This window comes from Carassius carassius, chromosome 3 (genome assembly GCF_963082965.1).
Source record: "Carassius carassius chromosome 3, fCarCar2.1, whole genome shotgun sequence".
In the NCBI taxonomy this organism is placed as follows: domain Eukaryota; kingdom Metazoa; phylum Chordata; class Actinopteri; order Cypriniformes; family Cyprinidae; genus Carassius; species Carassius carassius.
This window is the reverse complement of record NC_081757.1, coordinates 39,521,250-39,534,143: the sequence shown is the minus strand read 5'-3', so window position 1 is coordinate 39,534,143 and position 12,894 is coordinate 39,521,250. Positions and strand designations below refer to the sequence as shown.

Here is a 12,894-nt window from a genome sequence, read left to right as displayed (position 1 = left end):
TGATATGTCCTGAGGCGTGACATACTGCACGGCATTAAACAGCTTTTTATTAGTTATTAGAAAATACAAATGTAAGGTTGATGGGTTTATTTTTTATTTTTTTTACATATGCAGTAAGTGTAAGCTCCAGTTCAGTAGGCTAGTAAGCAAGCACAAAAGTTAGTTCGTCAGAAAGCGGAAAGTGTGATGAGGAGGAAACCTTAAGCGCTTATCATACGAACAGTATCGCGGTAAACAAGTGCTGTGGTTATTTATCACTTAATTATTCATTTACACATTGCATATATATCACAAACTAACATAAGTGACGATCCTGTGTGGAAGATTACTAATACAAAATACATTAAAAGGCCGACTCTAACAATAATAATTCGCACAAATTGAATAAAAGGGTTTATTTTTTTCCTAATTAAGTGCTGTTTATGGCTTAGTAATGCTCACATGGAAAGAACCCTTCACTGACTGTAGTCAAAAACACTAGACTGGACAACGCCGAGATTGAAGGCACGGATAAAAGGAATTCTACTGCGTTCGGTTCTATTTCTAAATGTAAATGTGATGAGATGTATGTAAAGCGTATGTCACGTGACTCGCGCTCATGCTGCGCGCGCTGAGAGAAGAGGATCAGTCTTACAAGCGCTCTGACAGCTTTAACTGAATTTATCATGCTATCCCGGGACGAAATACTCAAACCCATCTGGTACGCCTTCACTGCCCTGGATGTAGACCGAAACGGGAAAGTATCCAAATCCCAGTTAAAGGTAAGCAAAGTACTCTACCGTCAACTGTAAATCAATCACCTGTTTGAGCTCTAGTTTCCGTGTGTTGGCTCTGAAGGGTTTAGAGTCAAGCGCAGTCGTTTATCCACTTAAGGCGAGACACTGCAGGCAAAAACACTTTTTTCAAGCACCTGTCAATTTTGAGATTTTGGGCTTTTTGGTTTTTCATAGTGCTTTTTCAAACTAGTGGAAGGAAAACATCCAAAAGACACTGTTAAGTGTTTCTTTTATAGCACTTTATCTGTTTGTGTCAATAGATTTCAATTACAATACATATTTTTAAAGGCCGTTTTCTCAAAATGAGTTTTTTCTTCAACACTGAGCCATAAATCTCCACTTCAGTAGCACTTACACACACCAAACTTGACATTTTTATTCCTGTCTATATTCTGAAGATTTTTACAGAGGGATTTGTTCATATACATTTTCCTTGATTATATACATTTTATTCCCCCCAAAATTGTGAAAATATATTGTTTTCTGGCTGTTCAAAGTATTTTCTGAATTATGGAGTGACAAAAAAAGATAACCAGAATTCCCTCTGTAAAAACATTTGACTCTGTCAAAAAAATTAAACAAAAAATTTGAAACTGACTTCATCTAGTGTTCAGATTTTTGTCAGTGTCTCGCCTTAAAGTTTTATCTATAATATCAACTTGCTCGTACGAGATGTCTCTTGTAGACATATTTATTCAGACAGGCATAAAAATCTAGATGTAACTTAGATGTTAGATTAGCAGTAACCATCCAAAGCGTATTAATTTTTCCATATTTTACAATAATAATAATAAAACAAGATGACTAAGTCAATCAACATTTTCTTCTATACAAATCAGAATGCTTTTACATTTATGCATTTAGCAGACGCTTTTATCCAAACATCAGTTTTTTAGGAACACTTTTCATGCTTTTTCATCACTATCCGCTCTGACTAAAATTTCAGGATTTACTTTTTCATTGCCAAAATTAGTTTTGTAAATAAATTCACATGTCATTTGCATGTAGTGTAACAAGTGTAATAAGCATAAACTCAGTGTAGCGTGTCGAAACTTTTGACCACGCTTGATCTATTTTATTTTGCATGATTGAACCCAAGTGGCCTAGAGTTGCTGTCTGTCTCTCTGTAGGTTCTGTCTCACAACCTGTGCACCATCCTGAGGATCCCTCATAACTCTTCAGCCCTTGAGGAGCACTTCAAAGATGATGATGAAGGACCAGTGTCAACACAAGGATACATGCCCTACCTGAACATGTTCATACTTGATAAGGTAATAAATACACTGTCTCTTATCAAAGAGCAACTTTATTGTTGTATTTCACTCCAGCAGTGATCAGATGACAATAACAGCATGTTGTTCTTGTCACAGAATGATTACTGTATACCTCCTACCATCACCAATACAGGTTTTTGTTTAAGAATAGATCATTATCATTTCCTGGTGGCACATTATATCTCATGACTCACATCGGCATATTCTTTTTTTTGTGTGTCTGTCTGGTTTTCTGTGCTACGACATTCAGCGGGGTCCGAAATATAGGATTTAAATTGGAAAGAAAATAAATCAATGAATAATGTCATCACACACGATGCATGAAAAGTTTATGTATGCTATTTATATATATAGTACTACTCAAATATGTAATTTTTTCACACTGTTCATATTACTTACGATGCTCTTTAAACATGCTGCTCAATAAAACGATCCCGTCATTAAAGGAAAAGGGCAATGCATAAAACTTTCAAGCTTTGAAATTAATGTGCATTTTTAGTTTAAACCCCAAACTGCATCATTTGCAATATAAAATATATTCACTAGTGGTCTCATGCTATTTCAGCGATCCATTAATGTTTTCAGTACTTTTTAAATTGGAAAGTTGTCCAAAGATAAAACAAAGCTTGTAAATACTAAAGAAGATGAGACCTAAAATGCTAAAACATCTGTAAGGAAGTTCATATCCATGGGCCGTCACTTGTGATTCATGGGGCATGAGACTTGTTACTCACATATTCATTTTTTTATATCACTTGCTGAAAATGAATGTTTAATGAGACTTCTGACGAACTGTTTAAAATTTAATACTGTTTAAGTTGAAGTATGAAGTTTCTGTGGTACCTGTGTCACTTAGTGTAGGATTACAAAAGTAAAGCATGTTTTCAAATACCTTATTTTAAGTTATTCTTATCTCTACAATAGCTCACTATTTTATCTGGGGCTGAAATGTGAGACAAAATGTGAGTTTAGCGTATACATTTCAAGAAGAAAAATGCACAAGCTTGATGTCTCGATTGAAAGCTAATATCTTGTAAATGTACCGCCAGTGTGTTTAGCCCTGTTTTACTCTATTGTCTTTCTCTGTGTAATTTACCCAGTTTTTATATTTTAGCTTCCAAAAACTGTAATCTGTAACTAAATCGCAATTAAAGCATCAGCTATGGTTCCTCATCGGCTAAACACCCTCTGGCTCCGCCTGCTACAGTAGCCACGCCCCAAACTCTCACTATTGGTTGAGCTGGAAAGAGACTGACAGATATTTGTGGACCGCTCTAAATGTTTAGATGGTGCTGGGAAGCTCAGTTGCAATTTTTGGGGAAATAAACCCATGAATGGCATACTGATGAGCAAACAGTAAACTGGGTTAAGAGAATGTATTCTGACATAAAAAAAATTCTACAATTAAATTCGGCGTGAGATTTTAAGCTGATTTGAACTGAAAATACTCTCAGTGGTCTTGCCAGATAACATGCATTTTTCTCTAGTGTTATATTCTCAACATAATTCATCGTATTTTAGGTGTGAATTCGGTTAAGTTAAAGATTTCTGCTTATTTTTCTCATTTGACACACAATACTTATTTCTTAAATAAAGTGCAAAAACGTTTTTCTTAAGAAAAACACCCAAATTTATCTGAAGTTTCGATATATTTTCTTCTTGGAAGTGAAATACAGTATGATTTGCTTTCCCCCAACATTCAGAACTTACAGCATCTCTTCTGCTTACTTTCGACTTCACAGTTGGACATGTGCATTCAAAAATGCTTTTCTTTGTAGCACTACTGTAACGTGTGGTTATGACTTCTGTAAACGTTTCTGTTGCCGTCATGTCAGCTCAAACCTGTTTGACCATTCTTCTCTGACTTGTCTTCGAGGCGTTTTTCTCCCTGAGAAACTGCTACTTACTGTTTTTGGTTGTTTACCCCGTTCTCTTTAAACTCTAGAGACTCTCAAGTGTGAAAACCCCACAATATCAACAGTTTCTGACATACTCGCTTACAGTAGGCCATATTTCTTCAAGAACAAGAACTGAACCTCTTGTTGTTTAAGCATTGATATAGAGGTTGCACTTTATTTTACAGTACGTGTACTTACATGTACTTATAGTGTACTTACAGTGTATTTATCTAAGAACGTTCTGGTAATACAAGGTAACTACATGGGGTAGGGTTAGGTTTAGGGGTAAGTTCAGGGTTAGTACCTAGTTATTACATAGTTATTGTAATTACTATAATAAGTACATAGTATGTACATGGGGAACAGGACTGTAAAATAAAGTGCTACCGATATAGATATATACATTTTATTGCCTATGTTCACTGATTTCCTTGCTGCTTGGTATGAAATTTCAAAAAATCAAGCCCCTTTCAGTTAGTCAACACAAAACAAACTTTATGCGTTGCTTATAAATTCAGCCAAAAGATTTGAAATTGTAGCTCTAAAATAAGGTTTATTTTTAATATTTTAATTGCAGATCCAGGCCAACTTTGACTTCAACGAGCTGAATAAGATGTGCTGGACTTTATCTGCACCAAAGCACATCAGTAGCAAACATCTACTCATCTCAAGGGATGATACCTTCAAGGTGTGGTGCATCTTCAACTTCCTGTCTGAAGATAAATATCCACTTCACATTGTCACAGAAGAGGTTGGTTCTAGTGCATTTAGTGGTTTTTATATCTTTTTCTAATTACATGATATCAAGTGGAAATAACGCTGTATTTTGTGTTGTATCAGCTGGAGTATTTCCTGCGCAGGCTGTTTGCAGCAATGGGTTGCGGCTGGAATGAGGACAGGTTTGAAGACTACAAAATGCAGCTCAGTGCAAAGAAAAAACATCTGGATGCTTGGGAACTGATTGAGCTTATTGGCATGGGCCATTTCACCAAGGGCATAAACACTCAGACTCTCTCCATGGGCATCAGTGTGGTCCATCAGGAACTTGTGATGGATGTTATTAAGCAGGTGGGAGTCTGTGTTAAAGCCAATGTAAAAATCCATTCTCCAAAACTGGAGAAATAAAGAGATGTTCCTTACAAGCGATTAACTTGCTGTTTTTTATTCAAAAGGGCTATATGATGAAAAAAGGCCATAAGAGGAAGAACTGGACAGAGCGATGGTTTGAGCTCCATCTCAATTACATGTCCTATTATGTGAGTGAAGACCTCGCAGAGCAGAAGGGATGCATTTCACTTGATCGCAACTGCTGTGTTGAGGTAAAATCAGTACTTGTTATCATCAGTACAATCATAATTGTGAGAAAAAAGTCATAATTGTGAGATAAAAAGTTGCAATTTTTTTTATTCTATGGCAAAATTAAGCTTCCATATCATGTCGATCCAACCCTGTATGATTTCTTATGAAAGCAGACGTTTAGCAGAATGTCCAAGCTGCTCTTTTCCATATAAAAAAATGAAAAAACTGTCCCTTGAAATATCTAAATTGCTCTGTCTTTGCAGTCCTTACCAGACAAGGATGGAAAGAAAAACCTCTTTATTATAAAATGTGTTGAGAAAAGTTTTGAGATCAGTGCATCGGATAAAAAGACAAAACAAGAGTGGATTCAAGGTATTGCATGTCTGTGCTGGTTACACATAGAGGTTACACTTTCGACTGTGAAATATTTGTCTATCCACAATGTCATGTGTTCATGTGTATTCAGCCATCCAGGACTGCATCGTCCGCATAAGACAGGGCCTTTCCTCCCCACACCGAGAATCCAGACAGAAACGCAGGGAGCTGAGAAACAGGATGAAAGCCGAACAGGAGATGATGGAGAACAGAATGAGACAGCTGCAGTTGGCCAACGAGAGAAAGCAGGCCCAGCTGGAGGCCATGAGCAAGGTACTCTAATCCTCCTTGAAAGATGTTACTGAAAGAGTCAAATACAAGTTACCTGCTAAAACGGCTTCTTTCAAGTATATTTTAGTAGTATCTCTATTGGAGATGTTGGATTAAAGGTGCATTTAGTAGTTCTATATCTAGTGGTAGCATTGCTGTTCATCGTGTACTTGAAACTAGTGAGTTGTGCATCACTACTTTCATATTTACTCCGTCAATAAATCTAATAAAACTGCTAACACAATTGCTTCCAAAAACACAATACTTGGCAATGCTATAGCTTTCAATACAAGATATTTTATGTTAAATAAGATATACAAAACATTCTCTTTCAAACCTGGTAGGTCAGTAAAAATAAACTTAAGCCATGCATTTTCTAGTAGATCTTTTAGAAGGACATCCCTAGTGAAAAATAAAATAAATATACTTAAATGTATTTGAAATACATTTATTTCATGCAAAGTATTCTACAAATACATTTTTATATTTATGTACTCAATAAAATGTCCCGCAGTTGTATTTATAGTAAACTAAACTGATATACTTAAAAGTATCCTAAATTGGAAAAACTAATATGGCACTTAATGCACTTTAATTGTGTAAAAGTAGTGCTGAAGGACAATTAAAGATATACTTAGTATATTTTATTGTGCTGAAGTGGAACTATTGCAGGTGTACTTCAGGTACACTTTAAAGGTACACTTAAAATATTTTGCATTTGAAGTCTGATATTATTCAAACATCATACAATCAAAAGGATGCACCGGTTTTGCAGTCTGGACCGTTGAACGGGAGAGCAGAATCACTCTTGTGATTGATGGACAGATTTGAATTGTTAAGAGAACAACTTGATTTATATATATACACATTTAGGGGCATGTGGTGGTGTTTCAGAGTACCTCTTCTGTTACAATATCGGTTTCGTTATGTTCTCTTTTCGCTGTCAGTTCCCCTTTTGGCTAATTTTCATTCACTTACTTTTTTTTTATAGCACACTATTAGTAATTAGAAACTAACGTTTCACTTCTTTGTCCATTTATTTTCTCCCATTACATTCTCCCTCTAATTAGTTTTCATGTTACATTTACAGTCCTTTTCGACAATGATAAGAAAGCTACAGAACCTACTGAAGCTCTGAGACTGATAAATGTGAAGATATTTCTAGAACTTTTTTTTATCTGTTAAAATATGTTAAAATTGCTATTGAAGCCATAGCTGTGTGGTTTCAAGTGGCTTACAAAAAAGTCCTGTCAAAAAAAGCCCCAAAATATAGCTTAAAAACAGCTTTGCTTATGCAAATTCATTTTAGGGCACCTGCAAAAAAGCACTCCTGAGCAATGAAGCCACACTTCCTGTGTACAGGCAGTTTTGACAGTCACTGGTTCCTGTTTGATATCCTCAATCTCAAGCACAAAAACAGTCTTAAGTCGCTGGGGTATATTTTTAGCAAGAGCCAAAAAATCATTGTATGGGTCAAAATTTCAAGATTTTGATTTTATGCCAAAAATCATTAGGATATTAAGTAAAGATCATGTTCCATGAAGATATTTTTTACAATTCCTTCTGTAAATATATCAAAACCTAATTTTTGATTAGTAATATGCATCGCTAAGAATTCATTTGGACAACTTCAAAGGCGATTTTCTCAGTATTTGGATTTTTTTGCACACTTAGATTCCAGATTTTCAAATAGTTGTATCACGGCCAAATATTGTCCGATCCTAATAAACCACACATCAATGGAAGGCTTATTTATTCAGCTTTCTGATAATGTATAAATCTCTATTTCGCTGAGACTGGTTTTGTGGTGCAGGGTCACATATTATGCTTTACCACCTTTACTTCAGGATTTAATCAGACTTACAGAAGCCTTTCATGCTTTCATTTTCTCTGGATATGGCAGAACCTGCAGGAAGCATCAATGATGGGTGATTTTGAGGAACAGAGAAGACTTCAGACCCAAAATGAACTACTGGACCAATACAGACGGGACCTGGAGCAAGAGAAAATGGTAAAAGCAACATTAACGTTAATGTCCCACTAGCAGACATCTCTCCTCTCCTAAAAGGACCAGGAGTCTCTTGCATATCTATAGCGAATCCCTGACACCCACAAATGATATGCAATCCCTTAAGTTGAGAGAGAGTAAGATAGGGGCCCTGTTTCCTGGATATTAAAGTGTTTTTTTTAGTTATTCAGTCACAAGTTGTCAGCTGAGATGCACGCCTGATGTAATAAAGAAACGTAAAACTGCTTCTTAGGCTCGAATGCAGATGGAAGAGCAGGTGGTTGAAAAGGCCAATGAAGTGGAGCAGTACTGGCAGCGTACACAGGAGCTGGAAGAAATGTACCATCAACTGAAAAAGGCACTAGACGACGAGAGGCAGGCCAAAGAGGATGAAGAAGCCCTGCGCAAACTGCAGGCCAGGTGCACAAACACACAACATTCAGTATACACATCAAGTAGTCAATGTTATGGGCCACAGCATTATGCAGAAAATGTGTGTGTTTTATTTGCAGGCTGCTACAAGAGGAGGCCAACAAGAGGCTTGAATTAGAGCAGATTCACCTGCAGCAGCAACAAGTCTTATCCCAGTCTCGGAAAGAGAAAGAAGAGCTGGAAAAGGAGCGAACAGAGAAGGAACGTGCCCTGCAGGCTGCACAGGAGCAGCTGGAGAGCCTCAGAAGACAGAGAGAGGGGGCACAAGAGGAATACATGGTAGCAGTTTCATAATGATAGAGTGTATTTAGGGATTTTTATACTGTTTGCTATGTCTTCTGTGTTTTACTCTGTAGCAAAAATGTCCAAGTGAATTCACCTTCAGGTCATCTAAGATGAATTTGTTTCTTCATCAGATCACTTGCTCAATAATGAATCCTCTGCAGTGAATGGGTGCCGTGAGAGTACATAAAAACATCATAATAATCCAAGTGACCCACACAACTATAGTCCATCAGTGAAAAGCTGCATGTTTGTAAGAAAATCCATTCAAGACGTTTTATATATAAATAATCACTTCTGGACAAAATACATGTCCATAATGCATAAAAATGCTTCTATCTTCTGTTGTCCTCTCACACTTTTACACAGTGCTTGATCTGTGCAGATTTGTCTGCTGAAGCAACATTATGCATAGCAGACTTTTTATTTTATTTTAGCCGAATCAATGATTTGAAGTTAATCATGAAGTTGTTTATTACAAACATACAGCTTCTTTGGATTTTCTTTGGATTCATGAGGAGTACTTGTGAAATATTGTGATGTTTTTATCAGCTGTTTGGACTCTCATTTTGACGGCACCCATTCACTGCAGAGGATCCAATGGTGAGCAAGTGATGTAGTGTTAAATTTCTCCAAATCTGTTCTGATGAATAAAAAAACTCATGCACGTCATGGATAGCCTGAGGAAGAGTACATTTTCAGCAAGTTTGCATTTTGGGCTGTACTGTTCCTTTAAGGTAAATGATCAGAATTTCAGTGACTTTTATTGTTTTTCAGGCCATTACAAAGAAACTGGAGCGGGCAGCTCACAAAACAAAGAATTGGAAGCACAAAGTCTCTAACCATGAGGGCCTACTTCGAACCATTTCACCAGGTGACAGAGTGTAAACTTTCTCAGATGGCAGATACCATTTCCAAAAGCACCAGATTAATGGTTTTCATGCATTTCTTAGGCTCTAAGTGTCCCACTAGAATGACCAACTGGGGACAGGCAGCGTTCACTGACACAGAGCTGAATGAGATGGAGAGGATTTGGCAGGAGAACAAGAATAGACCATATGATGGACAATAACATCTGAAGCATCCATTTCTTTTATTTGTGTGTATTTATTTTGTGTTTTCCAGGTAGTCATCATCATGACTCTTGTTAATGGTTAAATCTGTTGTTAGTAAAATGTGTTTTTATTCAACCATTTATTAATTGTGCGCTATTATTAATGGAACATTAGCAGCTAAATGATGTGCAGTTGATGGTGTCGATTTTGTACAAGAGTTATCAAAATAATGTAAAATGTGACATCCATAGCTTTTAACGCTTTGTTGTATACATTGTTGTTGTTTTTTAAACACACTTAGAAAATGTGAAAGTATTGTCATTCAACTTTAGTAATTTCAAGTGTATTCATTTTTTTAATGTGAAAAAGAGAGTTTGGAGGTGCTAGTGCTATCAAAGCACCAGATTCCTACCGTATCCACTAGATGTCCTTATTGATACATAGACAAACCCATAAGACCAATTCATACAGTTTTTGTAGACTAGAGTCACTGATTGACAAAATACACATTAACTGAGATACTGTGTTAGCAGCGCATGCATAATCCATTTAGCTCAAAAGTTGCATTTTAACTTCACCTTGTTAGAAAATATATACCAGAATAAATCATGCTGTTCATGATGGGTTGATGTGGTTCATTTTGTCTTCAATCTCTTTGTCAACCGGATGAATTTAATATATTGATAGCATTTTGCATGTATGCATGTAGACATATGCTTTAATCCAAAGCAGCATACACTAAATTGCATTTAAGGTATACATTTGATTAGTTAATGCATTTTCTGGGAATCAAACTTATGACCTAGCATAATTCCATACTGGAATGTTTGAGATTTTTTTTAATCTCTGTTATTATCGTTGTTATAAAATGATTACAGTGCGTTTACATCTTTATTTTATTTTACTGTGGTGGTGGGTGTTGTTAGGCAGGATGCAAAAACGTAACCATAAAATCACACCAACTAGAGTTGTTAGCTAGAGTTGTAACAAGTGGTTTGATAGCTTTTTATGTTAAGATATCAAACTGTCAAAGTAGCCTGATAAAGGGCATATTGTAAATATCTGGCGCCTTAATGAATCAGAACTTATCACTCTGCTTTTGAGTTCCAGATAGACCGTAATTCTGTGCAGTGTAACCATATACTGTATAAAAACATTGTAACTTACAGAGTTAAAGTCCCACAAATTTCCCAGTTGTTCTTTCTGCAGGTTAGAGACTTTCTTTATGAGTGAATCATTGAATCATTTATTCAACCGGTTCATTTGAACACTGATTCATCCGCGAACAAAGTTCCACTTTTGTGTGTTTGAATCAGGTTTGAATCAGTCTATGGTTTGAATGCTCGGAGACGATGCGACGGTTTATTTTGCTTTTGAAGCTGTTTTCGTTGGCAAAGTAAAAATAGACAATGTAAGTGGTAATACTGCCTAAAATGTACGTTGCTAAATATGATGTTTTTTGTTTGCTGAATATCAAATTTGATCATTGAATATCGCCTCTTCGGCTTGGACGTATAACGTCAGGCCTACTAATAAGAACAACATAAGCAGTTTTCTTTTTTACCAATGGTTTTAGTGTGACTTATACCTTCAAAACTAGTGTTTTAACATAAAAAAGGTTTTGGACATAAAACCTGACATTGGCTGACACATTTAACGTTAGTGGGGCGCGAATACAGTAGAACGTTATAAATCAAATCACCAAACTCAGTAAGATCACATTTAAAAGTACAAGTAAGCTTATTGTAGCATATTATAAACATATAACGTGTAAAAACGTTCAAAGACGACTGAAAAGTGGTCGAAGTGCGATTTTTACAGAGGGTAGATTGTTTGCTGATTGCATTGAAAATGTTGATGGAGTGGAGGGATCGAATATGCAAACATATATATATATATATATATATATATATATATAAAATTATTTTTTGAGCCAAGACCCAAAATAACTAAACACACACACACACACACACACACACAAAAGTCTCACTATTGTTCTAAATAAGCAAAGGATACAGGTACAGGCAGTATGCTTTGAATGTCTAAAGAAGGCTTTCTATATATTTGGAAAGGCTTAATATATTTTTATACCAGGCTTGTTCACAGATCTGTCTGACCTCCACAGTAAGGAGTGGTACATGAGGGAGAGCAGGAGGATGGGAGAAGTCCAGGAGGGACCGGTGATGTGGATGTGAGTGACATACAAGCAAACATCAGATGTGAAAGGGGAGCCTTATCCAGAAAAATGGTACACATTGCTTTTCATTTATTTATTTATTTACACTTCTACAGAATTCAGTGACCACTCACTTTCAGCAACTTAAGTACAGACCCCATTCATTTTTTTCCTTTCAACAAAACCTTGGTATTAAACCCTTTAATTAATAAATCAGCCTGCTCAGAAATTAATTAAAATTAATGTAAACATAAGACAAGACTGAGTACTTAACCTTTTGCATAAATTAAGTGTTAATCCACGACACAGTACGTAGATTTAATAACAGAGTTGACAAATGTAAAAAAAGAAAAGAAAACGTGACGTGAAATATATTATAAGATTAAAATTTATTGAAAGTATTAAAAATATTTAATACAAATACAACTGTCTTTTTGTATTAAAATCAAGATGCTGGCTATAAAAAAATCGCCCAAACTTCTTAAAAGTGCACAGGAAGCATACAAGAAGTGAAGTGCCAAAAATGACCAACTAGTCATGCCTATTAGAGACAAAAATGGCAACAATCTTACTACCGACCAAAAAAAGCAGATGGGTACAATACTTCCATGAAGTACTCAACCACCCAGAGCCAGTTGGCCCTGCTAATCCTTCTGCAACAGGTGACATGCTTGATATCCAACTGAGACAGAGGTTAAGCTTTCCAGCAAAGCCATGAAAAATGGAAACGCTGCAGGAATTGATTCCATCCGTGCAGAAATGCTTAAGGCAGACCTCGATACCTCATGCAAGATTCTTACAGACATTTTAAGAAATATCTGAGAACAAGAGACCATCCCAGATAACTGGAATAAAGGCCTTATTGTGAAACTCCCCAAAAAGGGTGATCTTCAGAGCTGCGGTGACTGGCGTGCCATCACACTGGCTCTCAGTCCCATCAGCAGTTTTCTGTAGAGTTCTTCTATACAGAATTGACAAAAATGATTTTAAACTAGCAGGATTCAGAAGTGGAAGAAGGTGCATAGACCAGATCTTAACATCATCGAACA

General features: G+C 36.2%; 1 protein-coding gene across 1 annotated transcript; it reads left to right on the top strand.

The window, feature by feature from the left end:
- The first annotated feature begins 599 nt into the window (after nt 1-599).
- Nucleotides 600-10,292, top strand: swap70a (switching B cell complex subunit SWAP70a). Its single transcript, XM_059538206.1, has 12 exons — nt 600-761; nt 1,907-2,047; nt 4,526-4,699; nt 4,789-5,016; nt 5,121-5,267; nt 5,511-5,619; nt 5,714-5,895; nt 7,796-7,903; nt 8,154-8,320; nt 8,413-8,611; nt 9,392-9,488; nt 9,568-10,292. Exons 1-12 carry the CDS (start codon nt 666-668, stop codon nt 9,684-9,686), a joined length of 1,767 nt encoding a protein of 588 aa, XP_059394189.1. The 5' UTR covers nt 600-665; the 3' UTR covers nt 9,687-10,292.
- Nucleotides 10,293-12,894: the final 2,602 nt, after the last annotated feature.